Source organism: Acomys minous (genome assembly GCF_964271855.1).
Source record: "Acomys minous genome assembly, chromosome: 11".
Lineage (NCBI taxonomy): Eukaryota > Metazoa > Chordata > Mammalia > Rodentia > Muridae > Acomys > Acomys minous.
In genome coordinates, this window is record NC_140492.1 from 73,406,093 (window position 1) to 73,429,486 (window position 23,394).

At 56.5% G+C, this 23,394-nt stretch overlaps 2 protein-coding genes across 3 annotated transcripts in view; both read right to left on the bottom strand.

Moving 5' to 3' along the window:
* Positions 1-2,615: 2,615 nt before the first annotated feature.
* Positions 2,616-13,842, bottom strand: SCARF2 (scavenger receptor class F member 2). Of its 2 annotated transcripts, none has more exons than XM_084800642.1 (11): positions 13,543-13,842; positions 8,697-8,755; positions 8,504-8,605; positions 7,822-8,341; positions 7,522-7,740; positions 7,305-7,433; positions 6,768-6,871; positions 6,574-6,691; positions 6,248-6,363; positions 4,774-4,926; positions 2,616-4,142 (listed from the first exon to the last, which is right to left on the bottom strand). In XM_084800642.1, exons 1-11 carry the CDS (start codon positions 13,692-13,694, stop codon positions 3,301-3,303), a joined length of 2,514 nt encoding a protein of 837 aa, XP_084656768.1. In that variant the 5' UTR covers positions 13,695-13,842; the 3' UTR covers positions 2,616-3,300. The 2 variants fall into 2 exon arrangements, with proteins under 2 accessions (XP_084656768.1, XP_084656769.1); XM_084800643.1 differs by lacking the exon at positions 13,543-13,842 and adding an exon at positions 12,972-13,515.
* Positions 13,843-17,653: 3,811 nt separating this feature from the next.
* Positions 17,654-23,394, bottom strand: part of KLHL22 (kelch like family member 22) — a 38,625-nt gene continuing 32,884 nt past the window's right edge. Inside the window, exons 6-7 of the mRNA XM_084800645.1 lie at positions 19,401-19,634; positions 17,654-18,567 (exon numbers count right to left, since the gene is read on the bottom strand). Of these exons, the coding sequence (XP_084656771.1) occupies positions 18,202-18,567; positions 19,401-19,634 (600 nt within the window). The 3' untranslated portion in view covers positions 17,654-18,201. The remainder of the gene's footprint in view (positions 18,568-19,400; positions 19,635-23,394) is intronic.

Below are 23,394 nucleotides of genomic sequence, written 5' to 3' on the forward strand. Positions count from 1 at the left end.
CTGTGCAGCGCTACAGTGTGCCTGTGCAGCGCTACAGTGTGCCTGTGCAGCGCTGCTGTGTGCCTGTGCAGCGCTTCAGTGTGCCTGTGCAGAGCTACAGTGTGCCTGTGTAGCGCTACAGTGTGCCTGTGCATCGCTACAGTGTGCCTATGCAGCGCTGCTGTGTGCCTGTGCAGCGCTACAGTGTGCCTGTGCAGCGCTGCTGTGTGCCTGTGCAGCGCTACAGTGTGCCTGTGCAGCGCTTCAGTGTGCCTGTGCAGCGCTACAGTGTGCCTGTGCAGCGCTTCAGTGTGCCTGTGCAGCGCTGCAGTGTGCCTGTGCAGCGCTTCAGTGTGCCTGTGCAGCGCTTCAGTGTGCCTGTGCAGCGCTGCAGTGTGCCTGTGCAGCGCTGCAGTGTGCCTGTGCAGCGCTTCAGTGTGCCTGTGCAGCGCTGCTGTGTGCCTGGGCAGCACTACAGTGTGCCTGTGCAGCGCTGCAGTGTGCCTGTGCAGCGCTGCAGTGTGCCTGTACTGGACATGATGGTGCATTTCTATCTAGTGGGTGGTATGTCTAGTTGCTGTTGTGTGTCCCAGGGAATTCTGGAGCCTTGATCAGTATGTGTCTCTGCTTCTTTTTCAATGCAGTTACATGTAGGTTGCATGCTGCTGCATGTTCTGTGTTTCTGGGCCACTCTGGCTTGTCATACATATGTGTGTGTGTTGCATCAAGTGTGTTGGTATTTCTGTGCATCTAGTGGCAAAGTTATGTGTGCCCCAAGACAAGCAACTGCTGGTGTGTGTGCATGTGTGTCCTGTCTGGCACAGCCTGGCCTCTCTGAGTGATATGTGCTACTTCCTGCTGGCAACCAGACGGAGCCCAGGCCCCTCTCCAGCCCCCACATTCCTTTGTGCTCTGTGCTACAAAAAAATATTTGCGTTTTCCACGACTCATAATTTTTCCTCCTCAATCACTACCAGATGTGAGCTCTGTGGTCCCCGTCTCCATGGCAACAGAGGTTCCAGCAGTTGTGGTTCCCTTTTGTGGCGCCTGCCCTGGGAGCTGGCACTACTGCAAGCCCAGAGGGGGTGGGGAATGCTGGGTGGTGGAAGACATTTAAGGGGAAATCTCCTGGGGAGGGGGACAGGCGGCAGGACTGGCTGATGGAAAGTGCTGGTCTGCGCTCTGGGAGGGACTCACCAAGGGGCTTCTGCAGGTCAGCCTTCTTGGACAGTGGGAGAAGAGGCCCCAGGCCAGCCAGCACTGAGACATTCTTAGGCTAAGCATACCAGGCCAGACTAGGGAAACAGAGAGCTAGAGTAAGGAATTGAGTAAATGAGGGGCCATCGTGACAGGTTGGGGCACAGATTGGGCTAGAGTGAGGCCTAACAATGCTCCACACTACACTGACTTCCTGCCGTGGCCTCTGCCCCTTCCTGGGTGACGCTGAGCCTGACTTCAGCCCCAGTAGCTAGTATGAGTTGCTGCCTCAATGGACCAGAGGCCAATCAAAGCACAAGACCACAGCAGGAAGATGCCTGCTGGCCAAAGGAAAGCATCTGGCAGAGACATCAGGATGCCAACCACATATTGCCCAGCCAGGCTGGCCTGAGGCACTGTGTTGCTCTGGACACCGTCTCCACGCCAGTGGCTGGATCCCTGTGCGGGACCAAAGCTGACCTCAAAGTAGCACCTGGCCAGAGAACAAGGCCCCTGCTAAACAGAGGCCCTGAGTTGCCAGCGTTGGAGATATAGGAGGCGAGGAAGGTGTTGGCAGAGCCAGATTTTGAGCTGGGCACCAAGAGATAAGAGAAAACACTGGAGAGTCGACTCTGCAGCTAAGAACATTAAAAACAAACAAACTCCTGCAGAGGACCCACACTGGATTCCCAGCGTCCACATGACTTCATACTTGGAAAGCTGGGCCATAAGTTCGAGGTCACACTGGCTTGCAATATGAGGCCCTGTCTCAACAACAACAACAACAACAACAACAACAACAACAACAACAACAACAAAAGATGGTAGAGACAAGAAGAGAGTCTGCTAGAGGCGGGGGTGGGTGGGGGGTGGGTAGGAGGAACCAGAACAGATTGGCTTTCAGAAACCAAGAAGGTCAGTAGGAACCGTGAGGGAGCACAGGTCCAAGGCTCAGAAGGGCCAGGTGCTAGGGTGGGGTGGGGACAGACAAATGGCTCCAGAGAAGGCCAAGCAGGCTGTCTTCCCTCTATTTCCCCTCTCGCAGCATGCGGAAGATGGGGCCTTGTCATTGAGGACAAGGCACCTCTTGGGGCAGACAGCAGGCTCTGTGCAGTGACAGGCTGCTTGGTGAAAGCGTGGCTGGCTGGAGGCTGAGCCCAACTGCCCAATGTCCCTTGTCCTCACCTCTGTCTGACCAGAAACATTTGTGGCCTGTGGATTCCCCTAGCTCAGATCCACCTTTCTTCCCAAGTGACCGCTCAAGACTGGTGGATTTGACACACTTCACAGTGATACACTTCACAGTGTTCCGGGAGACCAACACCAGGACTCCAAGGTTCCGTTTAGCTGGAGGAGTCTAGAAGATGTTACATACAAGTTCCATAAGAAGGGCATCCGTGCCCCCACAACCTCAGGCAGGAAGTAATCAGAGTACAGGATATGGGGAGAAGCATTTTATTAAGAAAGCTTTGGCCTGGCCCTGCTAGGAGGAGCCCATCCTGGAGGCCCCAGATGGGATGGGAGCAGCCCTGCCTGGGGCCTATAAATACATCTAAGGCCACCAGAGTTGCCCCTGGGGTTCCCACAATTGTGGGGGTGAGGGAAAGCCATCAATACCAGCTTGACAGCTGAAGGACGCGGGGGCGGGGGTCTGGTGTCAGTGGGAAGGGACAAGCCAAGATGGGCTGAGACCCCTGAGGAGGAGAGACCAGCTCTCCTCCTCAGGCTCAGGTCAACCAAATACTCGGGAGCCCCGTCAATGGAAGCAACCTCTGATTATCTTCAAGAAGAAAACCGTACAGCCACAGGCACCAGGCCTTGGCAAATGAGAGGCAGCCAAGAGGCAGAAGCGCTGCTGCTGGCGTCAGCCAATGACGAGATAGCTCAGCCAAGCACGCTCTTGGCCAGTAAAAAGTCTATAGGTTCTCTAAGCCATGGCCTGAGACGCAGATTACTAGAAAAGCTCCACATCACTGCTAGTGGGAGCAAGTAGGCAGCTAAAGTGTCCTGTCAGGCCTGAGATCCGACCAAGCCGCGGCCGGGGTAGGGGCCAATGAAATGCCTTCGTTGCGGCCGCGCCGGGAAACGACGGCGAGCAACGCGGTGGCTCCCGGGGCCGCGAGCCTAGGAAGCTGCAGGCGCCGCGCCCGACCTGCTCGGCTCCCCCGCCGCCTCCCTGCTCTTCTTCCGAGGAGGTTTCTGGATGGGGGTCTTCTTCCGAGGGGTGTCGGGCGCAGGCGCGCTGGCCGCCGCCTTCTCGAGCGCCGTGGCCTCGGACGCCTCGGATGCGCGGGCCGTCGAGGCCGGGAGCACGGAGCGCTTGGCCTTTTGCGGCGGCGGCGGCTTCTCGCGCGGCGCCTGCGGCCCGTCGGTGCGACCCAGGCTGCGAGTCTTGTCGCGCAGCTCAGCTGCCAGCATAGAGGCGGCCTCCGGCGCGCTGCGCGGGGGACCACCCGCGTCCATGGGCTCCGAGAGACCCGGGCCGCGGCCTCGCGCTCGGGCCCGGGGCGGCGTGGGTGCGGCCGGGGCGGGGGCCTCCTCCGTCAGGCCGGGGGGCTGCACCGACGTGTTGCTGGGGGTCCGTTTCCTCTCGCTAGGGCTCGGCGCAGCCTTGCGTCCCGCGGGCGGCGGTGACGGTGCAGCGGCCGCTGCGCCGTGCTTGCCGTGGATCCAGGACACCTTAGGCTTCGTAGCAGGGTCTGGTGGCGGCGGTTTCCTGCGCTCGGGCGACGGAGACAGTGACAAGCCCCCAGCCTCACCCCGGGCCCGAGCGCGCCGGGCCACGCGCGCGTACAGCGCCCCGCCGGGCCCCTCCACACTTGACGCCGAACGCTCGCTGTCGGAGGACGCAGGGAGCGCCGCTGCCTCCTCCGCGGGCGCCCGGGTGCCCGTGGGCGCTGGGGACGCAGCGGGCACCTCTGCGAGGACAGCAGGAGCTTCCGGGTCTCGGCTCTCTGCAGCCGCCTCTAACAAGGGAAGGACAAGCGAGTCACAACATCCAAGAATAGCGCTAGTGGAGCCAACCTCCACGTGGGGCCCTCCCTCCTCTGCCGGAGGCCCAGCTGTCCCTTTGTGGCCATTCAGGCAGGCCTGGGACTCTCGGACCATTACCACAAACTCAGTGGGAATCCTCAGGGTGTGGGCTGACTGCTGCAGAAGGAGGGATACTTTTGCGGGCTTCAGACCCTGTGCCCCTCCCTCAACACCCCCGGTCTCCAGCATCACAGTCATGAACTTGAAGTGGATTCATGCCCTTTACGAAGTAAGGTTTCTGATGGTGAGGAGTCAGCCCAAAGTCACCTAGCGGCACCAAAGTAGGACAGGCCAGTCCCTCCTCATTATCTGTGTTCTCCTCTGCCATTCCCTATGCAGATCCAGTCCCAGAAGTTAATACGACTGACTGGGAACAAGCGAGCCCACCTGCCTATCCCTGCACGACTTACCCCAACAGGACAATCGCTCAGCTTTGTAGCTGCAGCTCTGTAGCCAACAACTCCTAGTTCTTAGCTTCTTGGGCCCTGATCCCGTGCCTCCACCTCCAGCATAGATGGACGGGGGGTGGGGGTGGGGTGGGTGCTCATGCGGGGCCACACTCACCCTCGTGGGGCACACAGTACACGGGGCCTTCATCTGTCGTGTCAAAGGATGAGAAGGAAGCCCTGGAGGACCACGATGGAGAGGGCTGCTCCAGCCCTGAGGGCGGTTCCAGGAAACTGCAGTTGAGCGTGTTGTCTAGGTCGTGATGGGCCACTGGGGAAAAAAATTGAGTGAAACAGGGTTGCTGGGGACCCTGCCTTTTCCCAGCTCATACCCTTCATTAGCGAAGTGTGAACCACGTGGTCATGAGCAGCCCCTACAGAAAGCAACGGGTGGGCTGGAGAATGGGGAAGGGAAACACGGAGAGAGCTGGGTGTGGTTCGTAGTGCGTGCCTGCAGCCCCAGCACTTGAAAGTCTGAGAAAGGAGGACCACTGGGAGCCGGAGGCTAGCCTAGGCTACACAGCTGTGTTCCGGGACAACCTGGCCTACAGAAGACCCTGTCTCTAAACAAACAAACAAATGGGCTGGAGAAATGGTTAAGAGTACTAGCTGCTCTTTCAGAGGATCTGGATTCCACTCCCAGGGCCCTCAAGCTCACAACCATCTGTAACTGCAGTTCCAGAGGATCTGATGTTCTCCTCTGGCCTCCATGGGCACCAGGCACACAAGTGTTGCACACAAAGGTGAAGGTAAAATGCCCATACACACAAAACAACTAAAAGAGTTTTAAAAGATAATTTAAAAATAAACAAGAAGGAAAAGATGCAAGCCAAATGCAGCCAGCCAGAGAGCAGAAAGAGTAGACCAGGTGTTAGGAAAGACAGAGACTCTAGCACTCGTGGCCATGAAAGGCCCCCACACTCCCCAGCCAGCTCCAGACTGCGCCTTGTGGGAGCTGGGGAACCCTGGGGCAAGGCTGCCTCTCCTCAGGCCCTCAGCAGCCTTGCGGTGAAGGTCCAGCCCTGGCACCTGCGCTCGGAGGAGTCCTGCTGCTAAAATGAACCGGAGCATTTTTGAGCTGTCTTCTTTACCTCCTAAGAGACCGAACGGTCCCCATTAATCTTCAGAAGGAAAGTTGCCTAAAGGGAGGGGCTACCTCCTTGCCTGTCATCACGTCAGAGCGTCTACTAGAAAATCCGCAGGGGAAGGGGACCGGCCTGCCCTTTCCCGGGGAGGGCTCCAGGAACGTTGGGAACCAGCCAAACTGTTGGGTGTGCGTCACTTCGCGGTTCACCGTTCACACAGACGCCCCTGCAGCTCTACATCTCAATGTAGAGACCTACAGGTCCGGTAGCCCACCAGGCAAGCACTCCTGGGTCCCCATGCCTCCCGCATCCTTACCTCTTCCCACACATCTACGACTCCTCCCTTCCTTCCTCTAATCGCACCTTTCCACTCCCACACACATTAAAACTCAAGGTCGCCCCCCCCACACACACACACTTCTACACTGAGTCTTGTAGCCCGTTATACCATTTTCTAGAAGCCTCCTGTAGTGGGTTTCCCCTGAGTCCAGGAGCCTACATTCTCACCTACGACTTTGGGCAGCTTCTGCCTGCGAAGCGGGATTCGGGGCAGCTTCATGCTGATGCGGCTGAAGCTCCCGCAAATGCGTTGAGGTGCCTTCTTCCTTCCAAGCGTGAGTTCCCTGTGGGGGCGGGGCCTGAGCGAAGGGGCGGGGCGGGGCGGGACTGGGAGGGGCAGTTCAGTCTCGGTGGGAACAGAAAGGGGAGGGCCTGAAGAAAAAGAGGGCTGGGCCCTGCCCCAGGGGTGGGGTCTGGGTTCAAGAAGCACACCCAGTCACAGAAAGCGTGCGACCTAAACCAAGCAGTGGGTGGGGGCTGGCTTGGGGCCTCACCGGCGGGCGGAGTCCTTGCCCCGGCAGGCACAGCAGCAGCCGAGCAGCGAGAGCAGCAGACCGAGGAGCAGCGTGAGCAGCGCGCCCGCGCCCATCACACCTTTGCGCTGATTGGTCTCTGTGGGGAGCAGCGGCTCAGCGCAGGATCAAGCACCCCACTTCATTCCCTGGCCCGACGTTCTTCACCCACTCACCCAGGTGGCAGGCACCGGTGACCGGGTCGCATGATTCCTCGTGACAACTGCAGGCCTGGGCGCAGTCCACGCCGTGGAGCCCAGCCGGGCACGTTATATTACAGCTGCAAAGTTTTGGGGATTAAGGAAGGCCGCGGTGGCTCTCCAGAATGCCTGCTTTCCCCACAGCACCGGGCCCGGGTACCCTAACCAAGCCTCTGACCCCATCCTCTAGAGACTGAACCCCACCCCCCACCTGCGGGCGGGCACTCACTTGATAACTAGTGTAGTAATAAATGTGTGTGCTATCTGCAGGAGGGAGTCTGAAGGGTGAAATGTGGGGTACCGGGGTCTGTCTGTCGTTTGAGTGGAAAATGGAGATCCCAATCCAGACCACTGACTCGATCTACAGGCTTCAAATCTGACACTGCCCCCAAGTGCTTGCTGACACTCCCTACTGGAGTAAGGGTTCCTGAGGTCTGGCTGGAGGCCCCGCCCCCCCCCCACCCACCCCCGGTCAGGTACATATTCCCTATCCCTCTCCAGATCCCCACTCACTGAGGTCCGTGAACACCAGGGCTGCAAAGGCAGCGCCCGGACTGGAAGTCACAGTGGCCGCTGCCGCAGTCAGAGCACACGAAGGCACAGTCCTCACCATAAGTGCCGTTACTGCACTTGGTCTCGCACCTTGGTATCAAGAGAGGAGGAATGAGGTGAAAAGTAAGCCAAAGGCCTACAGAGCCCACCGTGCAGGGACTGCGTGTTTGCTGCTCACCGGTCGCCAATCCAGCCCGCATTGCAACGCGTACACTTGCCGGTGACATGGTTGCAGGCGTGCCCGTCGCGGCACGGTGGGCAGCGGTGGCCACAACCCTCCCCGTAGAAACCAGTGGCACAGGGTTGGTCACATTTGGTTCCGTTCCAGCCAGGTTCGCACGTCAGACAGCGGCCTTCGGCTACCGTGCACGGCTGCTGGCCTTTGCATTGGCCACACCTAGGGAAGGGTCAGGAAGCTGGGCCGGATGGAACTCCGCTTCACCCTTCCGCCTTCCCGCCACCGGGCCGGTTCGCTTACCGACGGCGACAGCCCAGGCCGTAGAAGCCAGCGGGGCATGGCTCGCGACAGTACTTGCCCCGGTAGCCCGGATCGCAGGCGCACGTGCCGTCCACCGGATGGCAGCGGCCGCGGAAGCACTGGCAATAGCGATCGCAGCGCGCACCGAACGTGCGTTCGCGACACTGGCAGCGGCCGCTCTGCTGCTCGCAGGGCGACGAGTTGCAGGCGCACTGGTTGTTGCAGCTGCGGCCCCACCAGCCTGCGTGGCACAGGCAGGCGCCAGTCTGTGGATCGCAGCGCGACGTAGCGCTACAGTAGCACGCGCTAGCGCACTGAGCACCCCACCAGCCCGGCTCGCAGCGGCACGCGCCGCTCCGCGGGTGGCACGTGCCATGCTGGCACTGGCACGCATGCTCGCAGCGGGCACCCCAGCGGCGAGCGTGACAAGTACACTGTCCGGTCACGTCCTCGCACTGTCCGTGAGGGTGGCAACTGCACCTCTCTTTGCAGTCGGGGCCCCAGAACTGGCGCGGGCACTCTGCAAGAACCAAGTAGGAAGTTGAGTTGTTAGCCTGATACATCCCACCCTCGGCTCCGCCAGACCCCCAAGGCCAACCCACTCCAATCTCGCCTCCCTATTTAATTTCTCTAGTTTCCCGCCAAACGTCCACTACCCAACCCCACCTCGCCCCACGCTCACTAGTGTCGCAGTTGGCTCCAAAGTAGCCATGTCGGCAGCGGCACTCGCCTGGGCGCACGCACACCTCATTTTCTGAGCACGTGGAATTGCCTTCACACACAGCTGCAAAGAAGATGCGCTGAGCTGCGGCGGAATGTCTTTCCACCTCCGCCCTGGACCCGCCTGCCCAGCACCCCAAAATGCCGCCACTCACCGATTCCACACTCATCCCCTAGCTGTCTCCAGCCAGCGCAGCACGTGAGCACCTGGGAACTGCAAGCAGAGGGGAGGGGCGTCTGAGCCGGACGCCTTCCTCCTAGCTCCTCCCCCAGCTTTCACGGGAGTCCTGCCTTAGGGAGGCAGTGGATGCCCAGCCTGACGCCAGGCAGTGGTAGGTGAAAGGCGTACCTCTACGAACTGTCATCCACAAGATTAAGAAACAGGGGCAGCAGCGAATTCTAAATAGGGAGCCATCTGACTCTTAGGACCTTCTGAAACAGGTCGAGCATATCTTTAAGGGCTTATGGGTGTTTGGGATACAAATGTGACACGACTGTGTTGGCACCACTGACAGATGGTCCCAAGGGCCACCTGGATATCCACGTGGGGCTAAAACCCAGGGCGGAAGATCATTTGAGAGGGAGCCAAGTTTGGACCCTGCAGAGTTCCTCCAGTGGTCTCCTGGAGGCAGGCACCTGGGACCTTGCTATAGGCAAGGGAAACCACGCACGGGAGGCTTCCCCTCTACCGCCCCCTCCTCTAATAAGGAATGTAGACTGAGGCCCAGTGCCTTACAGAGGCACGGAGCCTGGAGTATCTACATATATTTAATGGCTTACTCGTGTTTGTTTGACCTTAAACAACACATAGTATGTCAGTTTTTCAGGGGATTTTGTTGAGGATGAAATCACCCCAGAGGCCAAATTTCTCACTGCAACACTTCAGGGTGGTACAGCCTGGAAAATCCCCAGGTGTCAAGATGAAGCTAGGGAGGGTGCCTTGGGATTGAGCTGGGGTGTGCCCATCATTAAGACAGAAGGGCTGAACGGAAGCTGTTGCTTCTTAGAGCTCCGTAAGGCTCAGAATTTTGCCTCAGTCCTACAGGAATGTAGCACCCCATCTACATTTTTTGGGGGGACGGGTGTGCTTCCTCTGAGGCGTGTGGATTTAGAGCCCAAAAGGGGGTGGGGGCAGGCTGAAAGGAACGAATCTGTGCCCCCAGACCAGTGTGGGGTAATGGTCACACTGTGAATAGGTTCCCCTCCCAGTCAAAGAAGTGTGGTTCTCCCTTGGATCAAAGTTGGGACCTGGGGGACAGGGCCCATAAAGACTTTAAACTAGGGGAACAGGCTGTGCATAGTTTGCACAGAGAGAACTGGAAACCACAGAAAAAATGAAACAGACCTGTTTTGCTGCCCCCACTGGCCCACCCACCTTGCCCCAGGGATGCCAAAGACCCTCTCACTCCCACTTGGTCTGGACCAGACTCTTTCATAGTTGTTTCCCTTGCCAGGTGGCCTGCTATGAACCGCCCCCCCCCCCGTGGTGGTGGTAGTGGTGGCCTGCTATGAGCCCCCCCATGGTGGTGGTAGCCTGCTGTGAGCCCCCACCATGGTGGTGGTGGTGGTGGTCTGCTGTGAGCCCCTGGGGGGTGGCCTGCTGTGAGCCCCTCCCGCCCCTGTGGTAGTGGTGGTGGCCTGCTGTGAGCCCCCAGGGGTGGTGGTGGTAGCCTGCTGTGAGCCCCCCACCATGGTGGTGGTGGTGGTGGTGGTCTGCTGTGAGCCCCTGGGGGTGGTGGTGGTAGCCTGCTGTGAGCCCCCAGGGGTGGTGGTGGTAGTCTGCTGTGAGCCCCCAGGGGTGGTGGTGGTAGCCTGCTGTGAGCCCCCAGGGGTGGTGGTGGTGGCCTGCTGTGAGCCCCCAGGGGTGGTGGTGGTAGTCTGCTGTGAGCCCCCCCCCCCCCCCCCGTGGTGGTGGTAGCCTGCTGTGAGCCCCCCACCATGGTGGTGGTGGTGGTGGTGGTCTGCTGTGAGCCCCTGGGGGGTGGCCTGCTGTGAGCCAGGGGTGGGAAGGGGAAGACACTGGTTCCTGCCTTACATGGCTGGCCAAGTACATGGTTCTGTGGCTGGGAGCCTGGTTCTAGGGCCCCACCCAGTGATGTTTGATAGGTGGGCCAGCACAGGTTGGAAAGCAAACTGCGGTAAACTGTGTGCATCTGAGCTCTTCCCTCCTGCCAAATCCATGGGTCCCATTCTTTAAACAACAACCATTTATCTACGCCCCCCCCATGTGTGTGTCTGAAAAAGAGGGAGCGCACAAACCACTCTGTGCACATCGAGACTGAGGACAACTTTGTCACTTCTCTCCTTCCACCACGAGGGCTCTGGCAATTGAACTCACGTCATCAGGCTCCTTCACCCATTGGGTGAGCTCAGCCCCCTCAGGCCCCACTCTTCAGCTCAGGGGCCTGCAGCTCAGAGAAGCTAGGTTCCTGGCCTGCACAAGGCGGCAATTTACAGTAATGGAAGGAGGCGACAGGATGCCTTGGAGAACAGCTGGCAGCCATGAGCAGACCCAAGCCCTTGAGGGTTCACCAAGAGCAGGGGGGGGGGCACCACCAATCTTCGACGGTGATCAGGGCAGCCTGCTGAGCTCATTCAAGATCTCACAAAGGCAGGCACTTGCTCTCTGAGTGAGGAGCATCAGACTCCAAGAGCCCGTGTGTGTGTGTGTGTGTGTGTGTGTGTGTGTGTGTGTGTGTGTGTGTGTTGCTAGAGTGATGCCTGGGGCTGACTCCCTAAGACTCCCATGTTAGAGCCCATGCATTAGCTCAGTGTCTGTCCCCGGGCCACTCCCAGATCCAACCAAGGAGGCTTCTGTGCCCACCCCCTTCTCTGGGTCCCCCACCTGTCTAGCTCTCCTACTGCTTCCCGACATGGCTCTTCTGTGTCCTATCCAGGAGCTCCCCCAGACCCCACCATGTACTGAGCAATGCCTTGGGATCTGCTCCGGTGTGGGCTGTTTCCTCAATGCTAAACATGCTAATGCCCATGGAATGGCATCACAACCCAGAGAGCTCTGGAGTGTCAAACAAACAAACAAACAAACAAACAAACAAACCAGCCTCCTCTGTACTCTGTCTCCTCTGTCTCAGGTTGCCCCTTTCATGCTAGGATCTACTTAGACCTGCTTTCTCTTCCAGACTCTGTCAAAGTTGGGCTCCAGCTTCCTTTCACCTCCTAGCTAACCCACATTCTCATCTGTGCCTGGTTAGGGATCCCCTTTGTGAGCAGCAGGCACCCCTCATGTGGTCCCCGCATCTCTTCAGGACACCGCCCACCCACCCCCAGCATCTGCAGTGGTTCCAAGGTATGTTCTAGAAAGGGGAGGGAGTGTGGGTTGAGCTGTGCCCCAAACGCCCTCAGGACTGCCTCCTTGTCTCCTCCTGCGGGCCTGTGTTCATCAGCGCTGATCATACTAAAGGAAATGGCACTCTCAACTCCAAAAGCACCTGAGAGAGAGACAGGGCACTGGTTTCTGCTGCAGCGTCCTTGCACTAACAGGCCGTGGGCACTTCCCTCTCCTGGGCTTTCTGCACTGTAACCAAAAGGATGGGCCAGACCTCGGGTGTGCACAGTCCAGGGACCATTCTTCCCACAAACGTTCCACACACAGTCACGACCCCCACTCCCATCTCCAACACCAAGAGCAGAAGTCCACTGCAACCCTATTTTGCAGAGTTGGAGACAGACCCAGAAAATCCAAGTATTTGTTCAGATCCAGACAGCTGGGGCAGTCTGCCGCCAGGGTTTAAAGGCAAACGTATCGTGGTTGTGGGTTACAGAGACAGCCCCCCCCCTCCTGCGAGGTCTGCAGGCGGGAATATTAGAGGCCAAGGGCTCCTCCACTCCAGCTCAAAAAAAAGCTTGACCCACCACCCGAGCCCTCCGCCAGCTTGTCGGAAAAGAAGAAGGCCTAGTGCGGGGTAGACCGCCCTCCCCAGGCATCGCCCCGCCTGCCTCAGCCGCTGCATTCCTGGGGCCGGGAGGCCCGGGACGAGGCGGCAGCGGCGGCTGCGATGCGAAGCAGATGGCTAGCCAAGCAGGCCCCCGCCTCCGAGGCGGGGCTCACTGCCGGGAGTGGTTTGTGTCGTCTCGACCCGATTTCGGAAACCGCGCGGTCGGCTAACAGCCCCTTGCCTACTTTGACTCTCCCAAACCCTGGCTGATGTTTCGCACCCCAGGGGACCCCATCCTGGAGTCCCAAAACAGCCTCCCCAGGACCAGCAGAGGCGCCCCACTGCGGGTTCCTCGCCTCCTTGCAGAGATGCCTTGACTGCTTCGTGGCTGGGACCAGTCGATGATAAGTAGGCTTCTGCGCCTATTTGGCGTCGCTCGTCGCTCGTCGCCCTCCGCGCAAGCTCTGGTTCCACTGCCTTCTGCCTGGGCCTGACCCACACGGCTTCCCCAGCAAGGCCCTCTCAGAGACTCACCTCCGCGCACTCGGTGTCCCAAGGAACTGACAGGGGCTTCCACGTCCTCCCCATCCCGTGTCCATCATTGTCCTCAAGGACTCCGGTTTATGGTCCACCGTGAGCGGAGGCTTTTCCGTGCTCACGTCCACCCCGCGCTCGCTCTACCAAGACAAATCTGTCCTTCCAAGTCTAAAGCTTTCCCGGTGCCCAACTTCGTCCTTCTAACCCCGACTCCAGGCTCAAGCCAGTGGCTCCTGGAGCCTATGCACACGCTATTCTCTCCCTCGGAATGCTCTTTCTCGGCTTGCGAGTAGCTCTTTCCTGGTCTTTCCTGACATTTTGGGCACCACATAGTACCCCTCTGGGCGCCCACAGCACCCCGTTATCCCCTCAGGTGATTTCTGGTCCAGCCGCGCCTCGACGCACCCCGGGGGCCCAGGCTTGGCCTGGAACAGAGCCCAAGACGCAAGGGAGGCCCGAGGGGCTCGCGTAGCTACTTTAGGGAGGTCCTGAATAGCTCGGGACGAAATGGGGCACCGCTCCCCCCAGCCCGCTTCGCACCCACGCCTCGGACAGGCCCAGCTCCTACCCGGGCGCGCGGCACACGTTGCGGCCTCGCGGGTTCAACTCCTGGGGCGCCGCGAGACCGGGCAGCAGCCAGAGCAGCAGCAGCAGCGGCGGCGGCCCTCGGGCTCCCTGGCACCGCGCCGGCCCGGCCCCCCGGGACCCTGCGCCCTCCATGAGGCGCGGGGCAGGCGCGGGTGGGCGCGGGTGCGGCCGCGGCAAGGGCGGCCGGAAGCGGAGTGCGAGGCCGGGCGGGGGGCGGCAGGAGGGGCGCCGGGCCGGGCAGGAAATTCCACATCGGCTCCCTGATCCTGGGCCAGCGCGGCCGGCCAGGCGGCAGCGCCCGCCCCGCGCGCCAGACCCCACCCTCTGGCCGCGCCTCCGCCCCTTTGCTCGGCCCCCGCCCCCACCTGGCCACGCACGAACTCCGGAGCGAACTTGGTGGAGGACGGCGGAGCGCTGCGGGAAGAAAGAGCTGCCCGGAGCCCGCGAAGGAGTCCTGGTCCCCGCCTTTCCTCCTCTTCTTCAGACAGTCCTGGAGCCGCCAGGCCCGGGAAGAAAGGGGAACCCTGCAAAGGCCCTGGGTCGCACACTGGCCTTGAGCTCGCGTCAAGAACCTCCAGCCGTGGTGTGCCATCAGCATCTCCTGCCGCATCTAAGAGACAACTAAGGAAGATGTTGGCAAAGACCCTGTGGGAATGGACGGGAGACCTAGGGAAAGGAGCTGAGACAAAAGACTGGAGGGACAGGCGGATCGCTGTGAGTTCAAGGCCAGCCTGGTCTACAAAGTTAGTCCAGGACAGGCAAGGCTACGAACCAAAAAAAAAAAAAAAAAAGACTGGAGAGGTGGGAGCAGAAAGAACCAGCCAAGGTCTCAGATATAATGTGGAGGTAAAGACTCGGAAAGGTACATTGGAGTTGGAAACTGAAACCCAGAAGCCCAGCTAAAGGAAAAAACTGGGTGCCCAGGGCATGAATTCTGCTTGAGAAGGGTTATTGGCTGCCAAGAGGGAAAAGTCCTGAGGGTGGAGTCAAGGCTGGACTAGGGCCACAGGGAAGCTACTGGGTAGGTTGATCATCTCTTGACAAATCTGTTCACCTTTGTTTCCTGTGCACTCCACTCCCTAAACAGCTGCTGAAGTGAGCCTCGTCAGGTATGGGGAACAAGAAAAGTCTTCTGAGATCTGTCAGTAAGCCTTCTTCACCAGGAACCTCTGACAACCTTAGTATGACGTCAGCAAGCCTGCAGCATCAGTGAGTGAGCTTCCTAGCGCCATCTAAAAATTTCCTTCCTGCAAGTCCTACGTAAGCTTAGCCTAGGTGAGATGGCAGCTTAGGGCAGGAGCCCTCTGTCAGCCCATTACAGTTTCAGTAAAGCACTTCTTTCATCATCACTACCTTGAATCACTGGTTTCACACAGGCATAGCAGAACACAGACTTATGGGTACCACAGCCTAGGTCAGAGAGGAGAGTGCTGGAGCTGTATAGGAGCTCCCGAGGCGAGGCGGACTCTGCCAGGAAGGAAGTTCACACACTCCTGCTAGCACCCAGGCCCCACCCTGAAGGAGCCTGTCTTTTTGACTTGGGTAGCAAGCAGAAGGCAGCTTGAGTACCAGGGGCAGAAAGAAAGCCCAAAGGACTGATTTGGAACCTGAGCAATGGACAGGCCCCAGCCATAGCAGGAGGGGAGGAGGGCCCTCCAGCCTCTTCTCAGCTCTCAGCCCAGCTAAGCTGGTGGTGCAGGGGAGAGGTGCCATGGAGGTAAAAGGAAAAGTCTTCCTATGTGGTCACAAATGCAAACACTTCTCTGAAACAAGTAAATTAGGCAACCACCTTCTGGGAAGTGGAGCTTGAGCGAAGCCCTGACCTCAGCAGTGCCCTCCCCAAGGAGGCTGCATGGTTTCCCCCAGAAGAGGTTCCTGTAGCTGCAGTGTTCATCCCAGGCTTTGTAGGTACCGACCTTACTGGACTCGAGGGGAAACTTCACTAGGCCAAATTCCAATGGTATCAACTTATCCTTTTCCCATAGAGCAACTGCCATGGTTGATGTCTGTGAAGGGCACGCCTGAATGCAACCCTGGCCTAATACTCCTTACAAGAGCTCCCCAGGGTCACCCGCATGCCCCATTTTCTGGTCTCCCTAAGCCAGGGTCAGCCTCTGCCTCGTACCTGGACACACTGCAGCCTTGCAGGTCCAACTGTGGATGGCGACTTTGAATGTTCTAGTTTTCCTGCTCCTGTGACAAAACTATGCTGACAAAAGCATTAGCTGGTGGAGACAGGATCTTTATGAGTTCGAGGACCACCTGGTCTACCTACAACAAAGTTCTAATACACGCAGGGCTACATAAAGATCCTGCCTCGATACAAGCAAACAGATAAAAAATATTTTTAGAAAAGAGAAAGGTTTACTTTGGTTCTGTTTGAGATTTGGGAGTGGTGACACTGGGCACTGGAGGAGACATCAGAGACTGTATATTCTTCTAGGTTGCAAGCAGAGGGCATGGGACTGTGATGAGGCCAGGGACAGTTCTTGTCCTGAGAGTGCAATGCAGACACAGACACAGCCAGGATACATGACCAGAAAAACCCATATGGCCTCTTAGGGCTCTCCCTACCCTTTGGCCAACCAGAGATCCCTTCTGTAAGCCATGGCCATGTTTGCCTTGAGTGACAATAGTGCTACCCAACTAGTACACTATGTGAGAACTCCAAGACCTGCAGAATTATGTTCCTACTAGTAACTGGGGGGATAACACTGGAGAATGTGGCCATCTGCTCTTGAAGGAAATGACTCAGCCAGGCGTGGTGGCTCACGCCTGTAATCCCAGCACTTGGGAGGCAGAGGCAGAGACAGGCAGATCTCTGAGTTTGAGGCCAGCCTGGTCTATAAATTGAGTCCAGGACAGCCAAGGATACACAGAGAAACCCTATGGGGTTTTGTTGTTGTTGTTGTTTGTTTTTTAAAAGTGACTCACTTCAGGCAGGTGTCAGCATTTGGGTGGGGTTTGTCACCCTGAGGCATCTGTGTGTGATGTCATGTCTCTCCAGGGGCCCCAGGCCCTAAGATAGTGAGGTTATACATGCTAGTGGACATCAGCTCCAAGTGTCTAGGCCACGGTCTTCATGGATCCATTCGGCCAATGTATTCTCCCCTACCTTGAAAGGATACCAGTAGGAAAACTGCTCACTCTGCCAGCTGCCCACACCTGCCAGGGGGCCTCAGCTCCAGCTGAAGACCTTGTAGCATCAGGAAATGTGTTCTGGATGCTTGGACCCCAAGTCCATTCATGCTGGGCAGAGGCCATTCCAGACATCTTCCAAAGGGTGACTAGGGAAGGTCTCACCCGCTCTGCTAACATCACCCCCATGTCCCCCAAGATGATTAGTCAAGTCACCTGACAAACTTTTTGGGAGACCAGGAAGTAGAAAGAAGCCCTGTACAGGTACCCACAACTGGGCCTGTTGCCTTGGTTTCCAGTGATACACTCGGCAGCCACTCCTCCCTGGTGCCTCACAGCCATTTCCTGACACAGGCCAGCATTACTGCCCCACACTGCCTTGCACCCCAGTCCCCAGAGCTTTCTGACTTAAGACATCCAGCGAAGTGAACCATCCTGGGCTCTCTAACACCACAGCCAGTGGCAGGCTGCCCAGGGGCCAGAGTGGATACGGGGTGGCAGGCGCTGGTGAGCCACAGAGCACATTCTAGATGCCCTGACTGGGAAGGGAAGCTGCTTGCTGTCTCAGTGGGGCTGGCCCTGGTCTCTGTGACCCACCATTCTTTCAGCTTGCGGAGCTAGCTCATCATGTCTAAGCAGGGGAGTGACCTCTGCTGCCATTTGGTATAGAGAAGTGCTCGGTTCCTGCTGGGCGGTGGTGGCGCATGCCCGCAATCCCAGCACTGGGGGGGGGGGGGGGGGGAGAGGCAGGTGGATTGCTGTGAGTTGGAGGCCAGCCTGGTCTACAAGTGAATCCAGGACAGCCAAGACCACACAGAGAAGTGCCTCAATTCCTATGCCAAGCCCATCTGCCAGGTGGCTGACTTGACACCTGTTCCTCTCTGGATGCCACTCAGAGGCATTGACTGGAGAGGAAAGAAACCCAGGCTGCGGCCACATTTAGACACAACACCTTTTGCATAATGTTTTATTTTATTTTTCAACAATATTGGGTCAGAAACACACAGAAATGGGGGCATCTCCTCATCTCTAGGACCAGTTCCAGATATACTATTTCTTCTGTCTCTTGAGAGCTCCCCAGCTGCTCAAGGCCCTGGCTTCAGGCAGCTTGAGCTGGTCACCAGACCATGTGGCCCACAGAAAGAAGAGAGCCATGAGCTTGGACGATGGCTGGGAAATGCGAGCCCCAGGACCTCTTGCAGGGGCCAGAGTCAGGAGAAGAGAAGGCCAGCTAGAGATACCAGCCCTTCAGAGTGTATGGAGGATGGGCCTGGCCATTCATTTGACGATAACAGCCTTTCCCCTAGCACGTCCCTTTGTAATGGAATTCACAGCCATAGAGTTCGCAAATGCCAGCAGCTGGCTAAAGAGACAGTGGAAAAGGGCAGCTGGTGAACCAGGATGGCTTGGGTAAGGGCCCCTACCCTGGAGCCTGGTGTTCTAACCCAGGCCCTGTGACCTTCACTGTCCCAGTTACCCCTCCTGAACACCAGGGAGAACCCTAGTCCTCGCTAGAGTTGTCAAACTCCTCCCAGTCTGACACACTCATCACCTCAGAGGCAAAGTCTGCATCTGCCTGGCTGCGGTTGGGGGTCCCTCGGGGTGCCTCTCGGAGCAGGGAGCGGGGCAGGGTGAGCACACAGGCCGCAAGGCCTGAGATGGAATTGTTCAGCTGGGGCCCCTCCTCCCAGCAGTCTTTCGCCATGTCGTAGATGTGCACATAGCCTGTGCGGCTGCCTCGGTTGTGCGAGCGGCCACCCAGCACATATATCCTGTTGTCTAGTACAGCAATGCCAGGCTCACCGTGCCCAGCTGGGAGTGGACAGACCGATGACCACTGTCGAGATGTACAGCTGTAGCAAGCCACCTGTAAAACCAAGACCAGGGTTAACCCAGGCAGCTTCTGGGACAGGTCGCCAGCCCGCTCCAGGTTACTTCTGTCCACGGCCAGGTCTACAGCAGGCCCACTGGAGGATGCTCACACGGGATGGCACTGTTTTGTCCAGCCTCCTTTGGCCACAGGCCTACTTCCTGCCTCCCCAGCCTTCAGCTCCCGAGAGTGAAGGTGCCTTCCTCTCCTCAGCTCCATACCCAGTCCTGCCTCACTTCCCTCGCAGGCCTGAAGCTGCAGCCATGGGCCCCACCTAACATCTCTTTCTCCTTCGTAGCACCCCGTCCTCATACTCATGGGGAGCGTCTATGGAACAGTTACTTGCTGACTAATCGGGAGCACCAACCTTCTTTTCATAAGTTGCCAAGTCAGCAAACAAAGGCTTGGAAAGAGAATAATCTACTCCTTATCCAAGAAATGTAAAACCAAAATGGCATCTGGCAACCCCATCATGGAGGGAAAGAGATCATAAGTCAGTGTGCGGAAGGCAGCACTGGTTGTGTCTCACAAAAGTTGAGTACTGTGTAGTAAGACATTTAAATCTCTTCTTCAAGCTGGGCATGGTGGCACACGCCTGTAATCCCAGCACTCGGGAGGCAGAGGCAGGCAGATCTCTGTGAGTTCGAGGCCAGCCTGGTCTACAAAGTGAGTCCAGGACAGCCAAGGCTACACAGAGAGACCCTGACTTTACAGATGGGATTTTTGAGGTGAAAGGCATGTACAGTGAGGCATGCATGGAACCAGAGGGCACAAAGGAACTCCCAGACCTTCTGTTCAGTTCTAAAGTGGGCAGCCTGGGCCCAGCTCACCTGGTGCACATCCCTCCTGTAGCCAGCGTCATTGTTGCTGCCTCCAATCACAAACAGCTTGTCCAGGAGGGCAGCCATGCCATGCCAGGCCCGGCGCACAGGCCCGTCGGCCAGGGTGTGCCACGTGTTGCTTTCTGGATCGTAGCAGTGTGTCTCTTTCAGGTAGTCCTCTCCTCTGCGGCCGCAGGTGATGTACATCTTCCCCTGCAGCGTGGTGCCTGCATGGGCATATACCTGTCCAAGAGAGCCAGGGAAGGCAGGGACTGAGCAAGAAGGCAGTAGAGGCTGCCACCAGCGCTCCGCACATGCCTGACAGCACAGCAATCACAGCTCCGCCACATCTGATGTGCCCTCAGGCCCTGGAGAACGTGCCCAGTTTCCATCTGGATATGCTACCCTACTTGTTGACCCCAGACCTCCAGAGACTAAATGTAATCTTTCTGTTTCCCTAAAGGAAACATCTGAATGGGGAGCAACAGGATCAAGGACCACTTCCCAAGTTGCCAGAGAAGCATACCCACAGGGAAGACCTGCCCTTGGTGGCCACAGCTTCCCACTGTCTGCGTCGCGCCCCTCCCCCACCCCGCAGGAAGTGGGGTAAAGGGAAGGCTGAGACAAAGCATCAAGTATGGCTGGCCCTCTATACCCATGGGCGCAACCAAAACTAGGATTAAAAAATACTCAAATCAATAGCCTGCATCTGTACAGAGGTTCAGTCTTCCATATAAAATAACTTATATTATCATTTATATAGCACCAGGTAGTATAAGAAATACAGAGGTGGGGCTGGAGGGACGGCTCAGTGGTTAAGAGCACTGCCTGCTCATCCAAAGGACCCGGGTTCAATTCCCAGCACCCACATGGCAGCTCACAACTGTCCGTAACTCCAAGATCTGACACCCCCACACCAACATACACAAATTAAAATTAAATAAACTATTAAAAAATAAATAAACTTTAAAAAAAAAGAAATATAGAGGTGATTTACTAAAGTTTAGACTTGTAGATATGTAGGGGACCAAACACATAGGTTTGCAAATGTCCTACTACCGAGCCATACAGTCTTTTTTGGGGGGTGGGGGCCACGACAGAGTCTCTTGTATCCCAGGTTGGCCTAGGACATGTTATGTAGCCAAGGATGAGCCTGACTCTCTGAAGTCTCTGCCTCCACCTCCCAACGTTAGGCAGGATTAGAGGCGTGCACATGACACCAGGTTCACTTGATGCTGAGCGCTGAACCCAGGGCTTTCATGCGTTTCAGGCCAAGCCCTCCACCAACTGAACTACGTTCCTCCCCCCACTTGCCCCTCCCCCATTTATTCTTCTTCATATCTTACATCCCGACCATAGTTCTCCCTCCCCCCTCTCCTCCCAGAACCTCTCTCTTGGTGATTTCTGAGACAAGGTCTCACAGTGCAATTCTAGCTGGCACCGGAACTCACTCTGTAGACCAGGCTGACTGCGAACTCACAGAGCTCTGCCCGGCTCTGCCGCACCACGGGGATTAAAAGTGGGGCGCCACACCAAGCAATCCCTACATTTTCTTTTTTTAACTTTTAGAAAAGGTCTGGCTTTACACTCTGTAGCCCAAGCTGGCCTTGAACTTTTGATCTTGCCTTCCAAGTAACTGGATTAGGCTGTGACAGTCAGCGTGGATGTGTAAGTTTTACACAAATACCACTTTACCCAAGAGACTTCAGCTTCATGGATTTCACTACCCTTGGGGGAGTCTGAAGCTAACCCATTTGGATCACAGAGGATGATGACATGAGGAATACTCCCACTTCAGCGACGGCGTATGTGTGGTAAGAGGAGACACGTCCAATGCTCTTGACTCTAGACTGCACTGCTCAGGGGTTTTCCACCCCTCTGCTGACAGCTGTGTCACTGTGACCCACCCACCCGCCCACATGTGCCAGCACTGGCCCAAGTCTTACTGACTCACACCCAGCAGCCAACAGAAGACCCTGATTGATGGGAAGAAAGGAGCTCCCCTGGAGAGCTGGAGACCCCAGGGCTGTGACACGGGACTAGTTAGTAGGAAGTCACATGAGCAGCATGAGAGGCCGGAGGGGCGCAGCAGCAGGCAGAGTGTGCGCAGGGTCTGGATTTTCTTTCTCACAGGTAGCAGTCTGGGCAGGTTATATTTTCTAGTTAAAATTTTTAATCCCAGCACTCGGAAGGCAGAGGCAGGTGGATCTCTGTAAGCTTGAGGCCAGCCTACACAGAGAGTTCCAGGACAGCCAGGACTAAATAGAAACCCTGTCTCCAAAAACAAAACAAAATAAAACAAACAAACAAACAAACAAACAAACAAACCAAAAAGCTCTCCTGCTTTCTTCCAAAAGTTTCTCTAAATAGTCAGAGTTTACATAAGTATAGTACAACATCCTGATCAGGTTACTGGTACTGATGTCATTCCAGAACGTCCCTGCTATCACTAGCATCTTCTAGGTGCTCTTTTAAAGTAGAAACACTTATATCAGAACCAAACAACAATGGAGCTGGAGACCATGAAGGGTCTTCAGGCATAGATGCTGAAAATAAGATCTAAACCAGAAACTCCAGAGAGGTCATTCCTAAAAGGAGACTTCTCCAGCCACAGTCACAACTCCTACAGGAAGCCCCTGAAGCCAAAGGAGTTTACTCTCTAAGAGCTCACGTGTATCCTTATCATCTGTGTGGGTGGAGGCTGTGTACTCAGATGCTGAACACTGGCCTCCACTGTCTGGCTGCCAACCAGAGGAGCTCTCTCTCTCTCTGTCTCTCTCTGTCTCTCTCTCTCTCTCTCTCTCTCTGTCTCTGACTCTCTCTCTGTCTGTCTCTCTCTCTCTGTCTCTGACTCTCTCTCTGTCTCTCTCTCTCTGTCTCTCTCTGTCTCTCTCTCTCTCACACACACACACACACACACACACACACACACACACACACACCGATGATGTATGACCTCTGCTCCTTCATTATCGCTGAGTGGCTAAGAAAGAAAAGGTCGGAGCCTGTAGCTGGGCGAAATAGAGTCAGGCGGAACTTCGGTTCCCAGGAAACCAAGAGAGGAGAGAGAGAAGGAAGAGATGGAGAAAGAGTGGCCCTGATGGAACAGATCCCATCCAGACAGGACGACTTATTGGCAAATAGCTTGGAAAATGCAGCTGGGAGGTAGCGAGACTCACTTAGAAATTTAGTGTAAACTGTGCCTGCGATAGCCATTGTGTTAAAGCTGTTTATTATGATAGATCTATAAGTCTCTGCCTAAATTACTAGAGGGCTAGCTGGGCCATAGAACAGCCCTTTAGAGTTTAATAAACATTCTACAGTGCGCATATGCCCACTCAAGTCTGTCAGTTCTCCCTTGTTCCGTGAAATCCAGGGATAAAACCCACGTTATCGGACACAGCAAGCATCTTTATCCATCAAGCAAACTCACCAGCCTTGGGTTTCTGTCTTTACAGACTTCCCCCGCTTTGGACATAGCTGTCTACCGTCCACCACCGCACATGTACCCTCGATTGCAATGTCTTGCTGTTCCTGAGTAAACAAACACTTGGCTTTCGAGAGTTGGTCTCTCTGTTATTCAGTTTAAGTTGACCTTAGTCACAACCACTTCTCTGCTGGCTCCAACCCCAGTCTTTCCTGCCCGATTTCTCCAATACTGCCATTTCAAGAACATCAGACATGAGGTGGATGCTGTGGCGCACGCTTTTAACCCCAGCATTTGGGAGGCAGAGGCAGGTGGATCTCTGTGAGCTCAGGGACACTCTGATCTACAGAGTGAGTTCTTGGACAGCCAGGGCTACCCAGAAAAAGCCTGTCTCGAAAAAAATAAAAACAAGAGAAAAAAATGGTAAGATAAAATAGAATAGGTTTGGTTTTGTTTTCAAATAAAGTCTTTCTATCCTGGAACTCTCTGTGTATGCCTCTCAGACACCAGGATTAAAGCATGCACCATCTCACCCAGTCTGAAAATAGAACCTTTTACAACTGGCTTTCTGTCCCT